We start from the raw sequence: 16897 nt of genomic DNA, 5'->3' as shown, positions 1-16897 counted from the left end.
ACGGGCGGGCCGCCGGGCAGGGGAGGGGTTGCCGGCTCCGGTTAGCGTGCGTGGCAGTCTCTCCCCACTCGGCAGGGGCGGGGCCGGCGGCTCCTCTCGCCCCCTCCTTCTTCCCGGCCCATCCTCCTTCCTCCTCTCTCTCTCTCTCTCCCTCTCTCTCTCTCTCCCCTCTCGCTCTCTCGCTCTCTCGGCGCACTCTCCCTCTCTCTCCTCTCTCCCTTTCGGCGGCGGCGTCCTCCTCCAGCGCGGCCGGGAGGTCCCCGTGCGCCTCGGTGCCCCCAGCGCCCCGGGAGAAAGGAGGGAGGAGGCGGCCGGCGGGCGCACGAGCGGCCCGGCGGAGCGGCAGGCGGGCGGGCGGAGCGGCGGCCGGGCGGCCGGACGGACAGGCAGGCGCGCTCGGGCTCCGGGCGGCGGCGGCGGCGGCGCGGCGCGGCGGCTCCCCCCCACTCACTCACCCCCCACCCACCCACCCAGCCAGCCCCTGCCCCGGCCCGGCCATGTCCTCAGCCAAGCAGCGAGGCTCCAAGGGCGGCCAGGGCTCGTCCGCCCCCTCCGAGAAGGGCGCCCACCCGGCGGGCGGCCCCGATGACGTGGCAAAGAGGCAGCAGCAGCCGCAGTCCGAGCAGCAGCCCAGGCAGTCGCCCCAGCCAGGCAAGCAGTCAGCCCAACAGCAGAACCAACAGCCCAAGCAGCAGCAGCAAGCCAAGCAGCAGCAGAACCAGAACCAACAGCCCAAGCAGCAGCAGAACCAGAACCAACAGCCCAAGCAGCAGCAGCAGCAAGCCAAGCAGCAGCAGAACCAGAACCAACAGCCCAAACAGCAGCAGAACCAACAGCCCAAACAGCAGCAAAACCAACAGCCCAAACAACAGCAGAACCAACAGCCCAAACAACAGCAGAACCAACAGCCCAAACAGCAACAGAATCAACAACCCAAACAACAGCAGCAGAACCAACCCAAGCAACAGCAACAACAGAACCAACCCAAGCAACAGCAACAACAGAACCAACCCAAGCAACAGCAACAACAGAACCAACAGCCCAAGCAGCAGCAGCAGAACCAACAGCCCAAGCAGCAGCAGCAGAACCAACAGTCCAAGCAGCAGCAGCAGCAGAACCAACAGCCCAAGCAGCAGCAACAACAGAACCAACCCAAGCAACAGAACCAACAGCCCAAACAGCAGCAGCAACAGAACCAACAGCCCAAACAGCAGCAGCAGCAGAACCAACAGCCCAAGCAGCAGCAGCAGAACCAACAGCCCAAGCAGCAGCAGCAGAACCAACAACCCAAACAGCAAAACCAGAATCAACAGCCCAAGCAGCAGCAGCAGCAGCAGAACCAACAGCCCAAACAGCAGCAACAGCAGCAGCAGAACCAACAGCCCAAGCAGCAGCAAAACCAGAACCAACAGCCCAAACAGCAGCAACAGCAGCAGCAGAACCAACAGCCCAAGCAGCAGCAGCAGAATCAGCAACAGCAGCAGCAGCAACAGCAGAACCAACAGCCCAAGCAGCAGCAGCAGAACCAACAGCCCAAACAGCAGCAGCAGAACCAACAGCCCAAGCAGCAGCAGCAGAACCAACAGCCCAAGCAGCAGCAAAACCAGAACCAACCCAAAGGCAGCAATCGGGGAGGGGGAGGTGGTGGTGGGAAATCCTCAGTGGGCTCCCCAGCCTCCTCCTCTTCCTCCTTCTTTGGCCAGCTGGCAAAGGTTCTCAACTTTCTCTTCTACCTCACCCTCATCGCCGGGCCGGCTTCTCCGGATGGTGCGTCCATAACGTTTTGGAGGACCAGTCAGATCCGGCTCCGAAATGAGGGCTTCACCAGGCAGAGAGAGGAGCTGGGCCAGGGCTTGCAAGGCGTCATGCACAAGGTAAGGGCCCCTCTTCCTCCTTTCCTTCTCTTTCCAAATAGGGCAGCTTCCAAGCATCCTCCATGTCCTCTTCCCTCTAAGTGCCACGTTCACAGCAGAGCTGGCTCAATGTCTTACCGTTAGCCAAGTGGGCTCAGTAGCTATGACCTTGGGGTCTTAGTTTCTTCCGCTGTAAATGCCTCAGTTTCCCTACTTAGTTCCCTTTCTGTGAAATGAGATTGGATTAGAACGTCTCCTGGGCTCCTTTCATCTCCAGATCTGTAATCCTAAGAACCTATTGGACCTGGGGCAAGCCAGTTAATCTCTAGAGTTTCATTTTCCTTATCTATAAAAAGGGCATCTGAGGTTCCTTTCTCTAGTAGGCAGCTAGGTGGCCCGGTGAATGGGGTCAAATGTGACATCAGATACCCACAAGCTGTGTGACTCCGGGAAAGTCGATTTAAAGTCTTCTGCCCCAACTGTAAGATGGGGATAATAATAGCACCTCCTTCCTAGGGTTTTGTGAAACTCAAATGAGGTAATATTTCTAAGATGCTCTGTAAACCTTAATTGTTTCGAGTGATTTTTTTTTCCCAGCTGTTTGACTATCACTCCATTTGAGGTTTTCTTGGCAGAGATAATGGAGTGATTTTCCAGTTTATTTTACAGATGAGGAAACTGAGTGAAAGGACTTGCCAAGAATCACAGTTAGTAAGTGTCTGAGACTGGATTTGAACTCAAGAAAGATGAGTCCCAGTCTTCTATCTAGTAGTATTATTAGAATGATCCTAAGCACTGTGTATATGGTAAAACTCATTTGAGTTCCATGTCCTTTTGGTGGTATTATCCTAATTTTACAGATTAGGAAACTAAGGCTCATACATGTTAATCATCAAGCTTTGAATTAGATCTTACAAGGTGCTAGATATCACACAAGGGTTCAAAGACAAAAAGAGAACATTCCTAGAATTTACATTTTACATTTAACATTTACATTCTTTTTTGAGGGGAGCTGCATGGACACAAAAATAGATACAGGACTATTTGTACATTTCAGTTAATACCAAAGTAATATACAGTGAAAATAAAAAGTGATAGAGGGGAATGGAGGGATACCATGTAGCATGGAGCTTTGAATATAAGAGAAGTGAGGAGGGAGGGTTTTCCTGGTATGGGAAACAGCATGTGCAAAGCATGAGGATTCCCTCCTCCCCCTTCCCCCATGGTAATTTGGAATGATTTAGTTAGAACTGTGCTTTAGGAATATGAAATTCCATTTTGGCAGCTGTCTGGAGGATAGATTATAATTATAATATTCAGGAGTTATCTAGTGCTTTGAACTTTGCAAAAGGAATTTACAAATATGACCTCATTTGATCTTGATTGCTGTTATTGTCCCCATTTTACAGATGAGGAAAGTGAGACAGTCACAGTTTGTGACTGGCTCTCAGAGGCACACAGTAAGTCTCTGAGAGCTGATTTGAACCCAGGTAGGTTTTATCAGGTCCAGTACCTGATCCGCTGCACCACTGAGACTTGTTCCTGGTCACATTCTAATAAATGTGAGAGCTTTGGACCTGTTCCTGACCCCAACCAGGAGTCCAGCAGGCCTTCTGATCTGCTTTGGAGAGGGAGCCAGGAGTTGGCATCTGGCTCTGTCTGGGAGTGTCCCTGATTCTGATCGAACCTTCCTGGCCCTTTGGGGAGGGGGATGCTCCAGTCTGGGAGGGATCCAGCCAAGTGGGCCCTTTTCAGAGCATCTTTGGGCAACTGGCCTGAGCCAGCCCCAGGCGCAAAGGAGCAGGGAAGGGGGGACACACAAGCTTTCCCCTCCAAACAGTCCCTCTTTGTCTTTTATTTAGACAGCAGGGGAAAAACACGTTTCCAAAAGTGTTTCTCTGCCTTCCCTCAAGTATCAAATAGGGCTGCAGTAGTATTTTGCCAGCTGGAGGGTTGATTAGCAAAGGGAACCTGTCACAAAACATTAGCCTTGACCTGGAAGGAAACTCCCAGTCTCTTTGCACTGATTCTTCAATGACTTGGAACAGCTGAGTGTGCAGAAGAGCCAGGGGGGCTGGGGAGAGCTGGCCAGTCTTGCCTTGAGCCTGGGCCCCACCCAAGCCATCCCAGACAGAAGCAAGAGTGTAGCCAGTTCTGGTCCTTCCCTGGCATCCCAGACTGAGTTGGGGATCCAGGATTGGGAAGCTCATTGATCAAAATCTGAAAGGAATCTCACAGGCCCTCTGGTCCAACCTTCTCATTTTCAGATGAGGAAACTGAGATTCAAGATTGCTTTGCCCAAGGTTGTACAGATTGTAAAAGTGTTTTTAAACCTGGGTCCAATTTAGAGTTGAAAAAAACTTTAGAGTTCTCCCAGTACAGCCCTCTCATTTTTCTTATATATAAATAGCCTATTTATATAATGAACCACAAATAATGTTTATTATTAATAGCATAATCATGATAAAATAACATGATTATATGTATTTTTGCTTTTCTAATTATGTGTAAAAATTTTTTTACATTTGTTTTTAAAACTTTTGAGTTTCAGATTTTTTCTCTTTGCCCCTCTGTAACACCCATTAAGAAAGAACATGTGAAGTCATGTAAAACATTTTCATAAAAGTCATGTTGAGAAAAAAATAGGTCTTCCCTTCCCCCAAAAAAACTTTGGAGGAAATAAGATTTAAAAAAAAAAAAAAAAAAAAAAACCTTGAGGAAAATAAGATTTAAAAAAAAAGCATGCATCAATTTGTATTCAAACACAATCAGTTTTTTCTCTGGGTATGGATAGCATTATATAATTATTAAATCATTAATTTTAATTATTATTTTAAATTAACATTTGATTATTATTAAGTTTATTATAAAATTTTAAATGTATATTCAGACAATTAGTAATTTCTTTTGAGTATGGATAGCATTATATAATTATTAAATTATTGATTTTAATTTTTTTAAGTTAATATACATAATATAAATTATTAACTAATATAATTAAGAGGCAGCTAGGTGATACAGTAGATGGAATGCTAGGTTTGGAGTAAGGAAGACTCCTTTTCCTCAGTGCAAATCTAACCTCAGACACTTAATAGCTAGGCAACTCCCTTCATCCTATTTGCCTCAGTTTCCCCATTTGTGAAAATGAGCTGGAGAAGGAAATGGCAAACCACTCTAGTATCTCTGCCAAGAAAACTCCCAAAGGGGTCATAAAAAGTTGGACTGGATTGAAAAAAAAGCCTGAGCAACATAAGTAGTGATATAATTGAGAATGCTTATTTTATTTTATATTCCATAGCTATTGTAGCATTACTAACTTAGGAGAAAGAAAAGGAAAAGAATTAGTTGTAGCATTACTTAGAAAATAAAAGGAAAAAAATAAAAGTTGTAGCATTACTTAGAAAGAAAAAAAAGGAAAAGAATTAAAATTGTAGCATTATTAACTTAGAAAAAAAAGGAAAAGAATTAGTTGTAGCCTTATTAGAAACAAAAAGAGGAAAATAAAGTTTTAGCATTATTAACTTAAAAAAAGGAAAAGAATTAAAGTTTATTAATTTAGAAAAAGAGGAAAAGAATTAGTTGTAGCATTATTAATGCTCATTTTTGGGAAAAAAAAAAAAAAAGGAAAGAGACTTCATAGACATTTGTAGATTTTTTAGGTTTTCATAAAATGGAAGGAATCTTAGAAGTTAAAGTCTGATAGAAACCAGACTGCACATAAGGATCCCTGTGGGATGCTTATTGACTTAGTTTAAGAAAATATAGCATTGTCTGTTTTTATTTATTTGGTTAAGTATTTCCCAGTTACATTTTAATATAGTTCAGGCAGCCCTGAAGGGTTGTGGATCTTGTGAATCCTTCATTTGGCCCGTTTGATGCCTGATCTAGCCAGTCTCTTCACTTTACAATTGAGTAAACTGAGGCAGTGTGTGCTGGAGCTGGGAAGATACATCCTGGTGTGTGTGAGGGGTAAGATGCTCTTTTCCCCCACATCCAGGAGAAGGGTGTTTAACCCCATTAAGCCTTGCAGGCTTGAAAAGCATGTTGATATACACTATTTTGGGAGGATGGTGAATCTGGAGAGATGATAGGAGTGGATTGGATAGCCAAAAGGCACCCAGAGCATGGCTGGAGAGCCAGTATCAGAGCTTTCTGGGGAATCTCCGGCCATGGCCTGCTGCACTGGGGGACAGATGTGTATCTTGGATATCCATGGAAATAAACTTCCCTGACTCTAGGAAGTTGCTCTGCCTCCCCACCCCTTTTCTCCAGCCTTCCGTAATCTACTTTGCTCCTCCCCTTCCCTTTTACACTAAATCCATTGTTAAGTGAGCTGAAGGGAGATAGGGACAAAAATCAGCTCCTTTTTACTGTTTTCTGATAGTCCTGACCACTTACAGCAAATCAGAGCTCCAGCCCAAGAGGGTCCAGTGGCTTGTGGATAGTGCCCTTCTGCCCATTACAGAAAGTTGAATGACTAAATCTAGAATATAGTTGAGACCTATCACTAGTCCCTGTTTTTCCTTTACTCACTCTTTCCTGTATGGTGTTCTTATAGGTAGTTAGGGAGGTGGGAATAGTGGGTAGTGTTACACTTATAATCAAAAAGATCTGAGTTTGAATCCTTTAGACACTTAACTAACATAACTAGGATGAATTTTGGTAAGTCACTTCCCAGCCTCAGTATTCTCATCTGTAAAAATGTGACTAATGGTAGCTTTTATAATCTTGTAAGTTTATATCTTAAGTTTATTAAAACTTAAAAGTTTTATTAGTTTATTATTAAACTTACAAGTTTATTGTGAGAATTCAATGAGAGGTATATATAATGTAAACCACCAAATGTAATATTTTTATTCCCTGTAAAGTCTAAGCATTGTGAAAAGGGGAAGGTGGGAAAAGAAAGAAAAAATAAGGTCTCTCAGGATTTGTAGTCTACTAGACCTATCCTGACAAAGGTAATAAATAATATTTTGTGGTTTATTTTTTAATTTTAATTTTAATTTTTTTTTTTTTTTTTTTTTTTTTTTTTTGCTGAAGCAGTTGGGGTTAAGTGATAGGAAGCATTAAGTGTGTGAGGTCAGGTTTGAACTTGGTCCTCCTGACTTCAGGGCTGGTGCTCTATCCACTGCGCCACCTAGCTGCCCCTGAACATGGACTTTTGAAGTCTTCTCCATGACTTTTTTGTGCTTCTGTTCCTGGCTTTGCAACTGATGAGCAGAGATCATAAGTAACACTGGACTTCTGTGTCCTTATCTATAAAATGAGATGGTTGAAATTTGATTAAATTTATGGGATTGTACATTATAGAACTGGAAGGAATTTTAGAATGCCAAGCACCGCGTTTTATTTTATATTGTGTCTACCCATTATTCTACACTACCTCACTTGATATTTTAATGGATCTGGGCTGTTATAGACATGGGCATCCCCTACACTGGTGTAGATCACGACCTATCCTTTCGTTCTCATCCAGAATTCTTGAATGGAATTACCTAGATTGGTTTTAAGTTGCCTTTCTAAGAACTCTTGAAATGTGACTCAGTGATCATGAATCTCAGGTGCTTCAGCTACCTAGCCTTTCTGGACCTTTCAGCAGGCAGCCAGAGGAAGCCACTGTTCATCTCATCCACTGATCTCTAATTAGTCACTAACTTCAACATTTTCCCTCTGTTTGCCCCATGTGCTGAATTTCTCTACCTTGGTTTATACTGTCTGCTCTTCCCGTACCTTTTCCTTCTATTCTTTAAAACAAACTGAGGAGGCAGTTTGTAAACTGACTAGAATAATGGACTCTGATGCAGAAAGATCTAGTTTGGAATCCCATCTCTGACACCCTTCTATGTGACCAAACCTAAATCATCCAATCTCAATTTCTTCTGTAAAATAGATATTATATAATAGTGAGCGTTTAAGTACAACACTTTAAGGTTGTTAAGCAATCCTTTGCTTGACAAGCAAGATGAGCTTCCCCAAGATCTTACGAGGTTTTAAAAAAAATTTCTATTTTCTATTTTAAAATTTTCTATTTCTGTTACTTTAAAATACATTAATAAGGTAACATTAAATTATTACTTTAAAATATCAATTATGAATAGTTAACTATTGATTGATTATTAAATATTCTTTAAATATTTTTTCCTAGTTACAGGAAAAGACAATTTTTAACATTAGTTTAGAAAAAATTAAATTCCAAGTTTTTTGTCTTCCTCTTCCCTCCCTGAGATGGTAACCAATTTGATATAGGTTATAGATATTCAATTATGCAAAATATATTTCCATATTAGTCATGTTGGATCCTACAAGTCTTACGCATCAGAGAAGAATTTGAATTCAGGTTCTCTGACTTCAGTGCTAGTGTTCTCTCCACTATTCTATACGTAATAAATAAGTGGATGGATGGATAGTTAGATAAGTGGATAGAGAGAGAATGGATAGACAAGATAGATAGAGATGGTTAGGTGGAGAGATGGATGGATGGATGGAGAGTTGGAAGAAAGGATAAATGGATGGTTAGATAAGTGGATAGAGAGATGGATAGATGGATGGATGAATAGATAGGTGATAGAGAAAGGTGGATGGACAGACACATGGATAGGTAGATAAAGGATAGAGGAATTGAGAAAGCATCAAGGACTTTTGCCAGTCTGCTTGCTTTTAAGCCCTAAGGATACAAATTCAAGCCAACTAATCATTGCCCTCTGGGAGTTTACATTCTAATGAGAATGACTTGCTCATAAAGGAAAATTGTAAAGGGGGAGTTGTTCTCTGTGTTGGGGGGACAAGATGAGGCAGAACCTCCCCTTTCAGAGCAGGGATAGAGTCAGGGTTGAGGGATGGGGGAAGATAAATTTGATGGTCAGCCAGGACAACAGGGAGATGACCAGGAAGTGGAATTAGAGACAAGGCAAAGAAGGCTCAGTTGCTTGGCAAATGTTAGCTTGCATTTAAGTGATATTGATTTTGCCCATAATCTCCCTGCTGAAATACGACAGCAGCAGTAATAATGATAACACTGTAATAATAGCTATCTAGTATCATTGTATACTAGATACATTTATAAATGAGGAAGCTGAGACGCAAAAAGGAAGTAATTTACCTGAGATGATGACACATGGTGGCAGATTTAGGATTCAAACTGAGGTCCTTTGAAATCTTGTGCATTTTCTGCCCTGGGGATGAATGGGATTTCTCACTCCTAAAAGGTTTGGGGTAGTTTTGAACATCATAGATTTAGAGCTAGAAAAGATTCCAGGTACTAAATCCAACTGTGCCCATTGATACAGATAAGGAAACTGAGGTCCTAAGACCTTATTCCTCAGTTCACATCACTTGTGACAGGAGAAGAATTTGAATTTTAGACATGGGATCAGACAGACTTCAAAATGTAAGGAACTTAGCCGAGAAATTAGATTTAGAATCTGGACGAATCTGTGGTTGTCATTGTCTCATCACCTTATTATTAAGAGTGAGTAAACAAAGACCCTGACAGATAGGGGGCCAGGACCCCTCCACTGTGGTTTGGGCTCATAGGATCCATGGGATAAGAATGAGCTTCCTCAGGAGACTTCTTCATTAGCTTTTGTCTAGGATTGGATGGTCCCTTGATGGACTTGGGGTACTTTCCAATTCAGAAACTCTTGAGTCTCCAGCAAATAAACCTATTTATTAATAGATCTTTTTGGAGCCCAAGATAAGTGGATTTGTCCGTTTGTGCCCCGGAATCTTTTGATTGCAAAACCTTCAAACCCCTTCTAAGAGTAATGTATGTAATTGCTTCAAATAAAATGCACAGGATCACTAAGGAAAAGAAATATGATTATTTAAAAAAATGTTGGTAAAGAAATGCTGTGCAAGGGATTATCAGGCTGTGATTCAGGGCCAAGGCTAGACCCCAGTCTCCTCATTTCTGTCACCTCTCTGTCTCTTCTCTCCCCTCAGTGATACAAGTATTAGGTGCTGGTTGAATGAATGGATGGGTTAGGGGAAGGAACGCTCCTTGGGTGCCCTGGGAGTAGTCCAGGCCGAGGCTGGCTTAAGGGAATCCGGCCAGTTACCCAGCTGTTGGACGTGTAGCATTTGACTGCCAGAGATGTTTCCTGTTCTGCTCTAACTCCCAGCCCCCTGAGGCTAAAAATAGTCCCAGGGCCCCTCTCACCAGAGGACATTCCAGTCTTGAAATGAAGGGAAACCCCAGTGGAGCTCAGGGCGACTTCGGTCTGCCCACACTAAGGCAGGGGCTCTCCTGGCCATCCACAATGCTGGGCCACACGGGATCCCTTGGGGCTCCAGATCCAGATTCTAGCCATAGTCTTGGGCTGGCACGCAGAATGGAAGTTCATCAGGCTCTAGGGAGTCAGTGAGAAGCCATTTCTCTGTCCATTAACAGCTGCTAATACGCACCTACTGTGGGATTCTGGGAAAGAGAATTAGTTTAAACATGGTTTTTTTGGAAGGAGTATTGGATTTGTAAATGAGAGCACTTAGTGTTCTCACTGTCTCTCTCTTTTCTTCCCTCCCTCTTCCTCCTTTTCCCCTCCTCTTCTTCCTTTCCCCCTCCCTTCTTCCCTCCCTTATTTCTTCTTTTCCTTCTTTTTTCCTTTCTTCCTCCCTCCCTCCTTCCTTTCCACCCTCATTTTCTCTTTTTCTCCTCTATTCTCCCTCCCTCTTTCTCTCCTTCCTTCCTATCCTTTCTCCTTCCCTATTAAGTTTAAGTGACTTGTCTAGGGTCACACAGCTAAGTGGCCCACGATCACCCCTAATAAATGCCAGAGACTGAGTTTAAACTCAGATTTTTCTGACTACAAGTCCCGAACTCCACAAACTCTTATTTCATCCGGTCCCTTTACTTTTACAGAGTAAGAAACTGAGACTCAAGACAGGGGAGGTGACTGGTAGTAAGTCGCCTACTGCTTACAAGGCTCAGTATTTAAGCCCAGGTCACAGAATCCTAAATTTAGAAATGGAAGGGACTTAACCCTTCCCTTCCCACTTTTTACTGATTGAGGAAACTGAGTGACCTATCTGTCAGTATCAGCAGGTGAATTCAAACTCAGACCCGTAGCTTACAAATCCAGTTCTTTTTTTTTCTTTCGTTCAGTTTCATCATCCTGTTACTCCATATGGTTCAGGATTTAGGCAATCTATTAATGCTCTCATAACTTAGTAAGAGCCACTTCCCTTTGCCATAGGAGGATATGCCCTTAACCTCCCAGTGGGAAGGCTAACTGAGAACTTGAAGTGCTAGATTCAGGCTGGTCCTGATCCTTGCAGCCATTCTTACCAAGCTCTTCTCCAGAAAAATAGGTTACGTTTGTACCATAGCCTGAGATTGTGCACTCTGGTCTTAAAAAAAAGTGAGACAGACCAAGTGACTGAAAGGAGGCCAGAACCCCTGATTGTGGCCTTCTTATCCATTGAGATTCAAATCTGGAAAGACCCGACAGCTCATTTCATCCAACTTCCGTATTTTACAGATGAGGAAATCGGGGTCTACACCAAGAAAATTGACTTAGCCAAACTCATTTCATCCAGCTTCTCTACTTTACAGATGAGGAAATTAAAGCCTATGACAAGAATATTGGCTTGGCCAAGATTATGTAGGTAGCTTAGCACAGGATCTGAACTCAGCCTCCAAAACTAACATTTTTTTCCCCCATTCCACCATAGTATTCCTTTAAAAAAATAAATTATTGCTAACTTTTGTTCTTCTATCACGCTCCCTTCCCGATATAGCTCTCCTCCCCCTCCTGGTCTTCTCAGACAGCTATTGCTTATGAAACAAAATTAAAAAAAAAAAAAAAAAAAGCATTTCAGTAAAACTAACCAATATATGGAAGAAGTCTGATGTTAAATGGAGTGTTCCATACCCATAATTCCCCACTTGTGCAAAAAAGAAAAGGAGGTGCATTTTCATATTTCTTCTTTGGAGTCATGATGTTTTAGTTAACTGTATAATTAGGCTTTAAGAGTGGTAGGAACAGGGACAGCTAGATAGAGCATGGGTCCTGGAGTCAGGAGGACCAGACACTTAATAGCTGGGTGACCCTGCACAAGTTTGCCTCAGTTTCCCCATCTGTAAAATTGGCTAGAGAAGGAAATGGCGAACTTCTCCAGTATTTTTGCAGAGAAAATCCCAACTGGGTCATTGAGAGTCAGACAGGACTGAAATGGGTCAACAAAACATTTTACAGTTTTCAAAGTATTTTCTATCTGTCATCTTATTTGATTCGCACAGCAATCATGTATGATTTGTCCTACAGGTATTCCCATTTTACTGATGGGGACATCTAAGTACCATGACTCATCCAATATCATACAGTCTGTATATAGCTTGGCTGAAAGGGTACTCACAGGCAATCTAGTTTAATCTAACCTGAATGGGATCCAAAATCCCTTTTAATAATCCCATTAAGTAGTCATGTAGCCATCTTTTTCAAGATCTCTGTAGCCCAAGAGTACTTTTAGGAAATGGCTCTGCAACTTTTCCCCATCCATTCCTTGTATGCCCCTGTGGGACCAAGCAGAAATACACTACTCCCTTATCCCTGAAATTCTCTTTAGCTATTTGGAGGCTTGACTTCATCTTCCCTCTGCCCCTCAGCTGTCCCAGAATTTTTTTTTCCTATAGGATTAATATCCTTTAATTCCCTCAACTGATCCTTCTACAGCAGGGGTTCCTAAACTATGGCCTGCGGGCTAGGTGCAGCCCACTGAGGATGTTTATGTGCCAGGATGTATATGCACAGGGCTATGGCAAATGGACTGAGGGGCGGAGACAGAGTGTGAGCTTTTGTTTTTACTATAATCCGGCCCTCCCACAGTCTGAGGGACAGGGAACTGGCCCCCTAGTTAGAAAGTTTGAGGACCACTGTTCCATAGTCTGGTACTGAAGGTCCTTTGAAATCCTGGTTGTCTTTCATTTGAGGTAGTCTAGGTCTTTTTTGGATTCAGACTTAGTCATCTATTACATTTTCTCTCAAGCCTTCCTAGATTTGTGTCATCTCCAGATTGGATAAGCACGCCAGCCTTTATCTAATAAATCTGATTAAAAAAGAAAAAAATTAGCTATCTCAAATGCTGGGGCACTCCAAGCCTCACCCTGAATTCTGACACCCACATAGCCTTTATAATTTCTTTTATAAGTTTTATAAATTATATTATAATTCTTTATAAATTCTATTTGATTGATCAATTTAATGTTTTCGGTTACCAGGTTGCTGTGGATATAAATCCATCTGTTTTTCTGGAAGATTAACATCTGCTTTTTTCTTGTAGGTCCAATCTCTGCAGTCTACTTTTGTGAGTTTTGAGTCCATCTTGAAAAACTCCCAACATAAACAAGAGTTGACGGAGAAAGCCATTAAACAGGGGGAGAACGAGATCAATCGCATCAGCGAGGTGCTGCAAAAATTGCAGAACGAGATCCTGAAGGACCTTTCTGATGGCATCCATGTAGTCAAGGACGCTAGGGAGAAGGATTTCAACTCCTTGGAGCACACCGTGGAAGAGAGACTCACAGAGCTCACCAGGTCCATCAACGAGAACATCGCCATATTCACCGACGTCCAGAAGAGGAGTCAGAAGGAAATCAATGAGGTGAAAGCCAAGATCGCCTCCCTGGAGGAGACAGATTGGTACAAAGATGACCTGAAGGCACTGAGGAATGTGGTGGATGGACTTCAGACCTCTGTCAAATCCAGAGAAAAGGACATCGAGTCTTTGAAAAGTTCCTTGGAGAATATGGAATCTGATGTCTACACTGAAGTCAAAGAGTTGGTGAATTTGAAACAAGAGCAGGAAAAGTTCAGGGAGGCTGCTGATAATGAGCATCTTACCTTGCAGTCTCTGAGGGAGAAAATTCTTCAGGCGGAGGCTTCCTTGTCCCATCTCCCCAACGAGATAAAGAGACTGGAAGAAGATGTCCGCCAGGTCAAAGCGAGCTCCAGCCAGCAAGAAGAGAACGACATTTTCAGGAACACAGACGCCTTGGGCTCCCTTCAGAGGAGGAGCGATGATTTGGAATCCAGGTTTGAGCACCTGGAAGGCAGCCTCCAGGCTATCCAGACAGCCTCTTCTCACCAGACGGAAACTCTGGAGTCCCTTCTTTCCCGAAGCCAGGAGCATGAGCATCAGCTGGCTGCCCTCCAGGAGCACCTCGAAGGCATCACGGCTTCCCATGGGTTGTTGGATGCTGATAAAGAGGGCCTGGGGAGTACGGTGAGGAGCCTGGGGGAGGCCCAGCTCTCCCTGTTCAATGACGTGGAGGAGCTGAAGAGGAGCGTGAGCGAGCTTCCCAGCGCCGTGGACTCCCTGGAGAAGGTGCAGAAGCAGGTCCGTACTCTGCTTGACAAAGCCCAGGGGGACGCTTCTCTCCCTCCTGACTATCTAGAAAAACTGGCGTCGGTGGATGACCTGAGGTCCTCCTTAAGCCAGCTGGAATCAGATCTAAAAATGGTTAGGACTGCCGTGGACAGTCTGGTCGCCTACTCGGTGAAAATTGAAACCAATGAGAATAATTTGGAGTCAACGAAAAGTTTATTGGACGACCTGAGGAGCGATCTGGATCGACTGTTTGTGAAAGTGGAGAAAATTCATGAAAATGTCTAAATGAGTTATCAATGCTGGTGTGGAATTTCAAAGTCCCCTCCCTCACCGTCTCTCATGGTCAAAAAAAAAAAAAAAAAAAGGAAAAAAAAATTCATCCCTCTTTGTAACGAGCAATAGACACTCATGGAAGCACCCAGGTATTCTCCTATCCCCCCTTGCCAACTCATTTAATTTATTTGCCATTGTTAGGCTAAACCTGTGAAAACAGGGCTATGGCTGCTTTGTTATTTTTGTATCGACGTCTAGCTTTCTCCCTGAAAAGCTCCCATTTTCAGGAATCAGGTTCCTTCTAAAAGGATGTTTCAAAACATCACAGAAGGATGAGAATTGATTTTAGGATTAACAGGAACGGGTTAGCATCATTAGCCTCAAAAGGGCCGCCTTGGCCACTATTTTTTACTCGAGTAATAATAAAAGGATGTTCCTTAAAATTGTCCTTAAGGAAAATAAATTTATTTTTCTTTTTTTGATGGGGGGAGGCTCCCAAGTTTTCCATGAGATGTCAATCACTTCTAGTCTTCCACTTATAAACTGGCTGGAAACCAGAAACATCAGCACAATTTAGGGGGAAAAAAATATACCAATTCCTAGTGTTGGTTTTTTTTTTTTTTTTTTTTTTTAAACTACTTTACCATAGTCCTTCCCATAGGTGCTTTCTCATAGTTTCTCTTTCATCCCTTTTCTTCCCACCCCCATTCTATACATCCTCTAGTGATATCCAAGGTAACTATGCAAGACTCGGAAGGCTCCGAATGCCAAGATGGGGCATCCACACTGAGTAATCCTGAGCCCACTTGTGCCAAATCTTTAGTTGGGTCAGCAGATAACTCTCTAGACTTAGTAGCCCAGAACAGGGGTCTGATCTATTCTTGAATCACATCCCAGGAGCAGCACAGCGGAATGGGGCATCCCCTCAGGTATGCAGACCAAATGTCTATAACCTATTTTTTTTTAAAGTTTTTTTAAAAAAATGATACTCATGGGGATCTCCTAATAAGTAGATTCCTGTCTGTCAGTGGGAAAAAAAAAAAGTATGCACTGCATTTCATGTCATTGTTTGCTCTGTCCCCATCCCCGAGCTGCCCTGTTCCTGATGGTCTGTCCTGTCCTGTTCTTTAAAGCCATTTGTTTTTTCTCCATTTGGAGTAATTTCAGACGTTCGTTTAGTTGACTGTGAAATGAACTGTATGGCTTCTTTACAGTATTTTTAATTCTTAATAAACACTTTGGAGCTTTGTACTTACTGGTGTGAGAGGAGTTATTTGTTTGAGGAGCCGGTGTCAATGGCGTAGCCAGGAGTGATTTTTGCCTTTCAGCGATGGCTGATTCTTGGTGGAGGTGGCCAGTATTGGTACTCGAAGGTCACCTGAGTGCTCCACCACTGAACGGGGGGCTGTATGGGATCCTGCCTCATCTTTCCCTCCATATAGGAAGCAGAATGTGGTAAGTAAAGAGCTGGTCTTAACCCAGGAGAATTTGGGATCAAATGAAACACTTAGAAAGCCTTCAGCACAGGCCTAGAATATAATAGACTAAAAAATACTTCTTTCCTTCCCTTTTTCTTTCCCTTCCTCTTCTCTTTCTCCTTTCCCTTCCTCTCCTCTTTTTCCTTCCCCTTCCCTTTCCCTGTCTCTTTCTCTTCCACTTCTCCCTCTTCCCCTTTCCTTTCTCCTTCCCTATTTTCCAACTCATTTCTGACACATACTTGACTTTGGACAAGTCATCTTGTTCTCTCAATGGTTCAGATGTCTAGAACAGAGGTTTTTTAATTGGCTTTTGGCAATCTCCCCCCCTCCCCCAATATTTTGATAATTATTGTTGAGTTATTCTAATTGTACGGCTTTTTGTGATCCCGTTTGGGATTTTTCTGGCAGAGATTCTGGAGTGGTCGTCCACATCCTTCTCCAGCATGTTTTACAGATGAGGCAAATGGGGTGAAGTGACTTGCCTAGGATCTCATAGCTAGCAAGAATTTGAGGCTGCCTTTGAACTCGGTCCCAGTGCTCTATTCTACGCCACCTAACTGCCCTAATTTTCACCAAAATTGATTTCTTTTGTAACGCTCCATAGTTTAAATTATGCTTTTAAAAGCATTCTGAAAGAAGGTTTGAACCTTACACCCAGGTCCCAAAGAAGTCCATGACACATAAAAACATTAAGAACCCTTGGTCGAAGATCATAATTTGAACAGTTGTTAATCTGTACTAGTAGCACAGATTACTACTGTAATCTGTAAATTATTACTGTAAAAATTGCTACTGTAATCGGTAAATTTTGGGAGTTTCTTCACCTGGGAATCTCCCTATGGACCCTCTCACTGAAGATTATAGATTTAGAGTTGTAAGAAACTTCACCCATTTACAGATGAGAAAACTGAGGCGGTAGCTGAGCCAGATTCTGAACCCAGAATTTGTTCATGTTATTCCTTCAAAATA

The 16897-nt window shown here is 43.1% G+C and overlaps 1 protein-coding gene across 1 annotated transcript; it reads left to right on the top strand.

Moving 5' to 3' along the window:
- The first annotated feature begins 441 nt into the window (after positions 1–441).
- Positions 442–15699, top strand: CKAP4 (cytoskeleton associated protein 4). Its single transcript, XM_074271476.1, is given in 4 exon segments — positions 442–1746; positions 1749–1791; positions 1793–1874; positions 13131–15699. Coding segments are annotated over 4 exon segments (2706 nt in total). The 5' UTR covers positions 442–497; the 3' UTR covers positions 14463–15699.
- The last annotated feature ends 1198 nt before the right edge of the window (positions 15700–16897 follow it).

The sequence above is a fragment of the Sminthopsis crassicaudata genome, chromosome 5 (assembly GCF_048593235.1).
Source record: "Sminthopsis crassicaudata isolate SCR6 chromosome 5, ASM4859323v1, whole genome shotgun sequence".
Classification (NCBI taxonomy): domain Eukaryota; kingdom Metazoa; phylum Chordata; class Mammalia; order Dasyuromorphia; family Dasyuridae; genus Sminthopsis; species Sminthopsis crassicaudata.
Note: the sequence above shows the minus strand (reverse complement) of the source record. Positions and strands in the feature narration are given on the sequence as shown.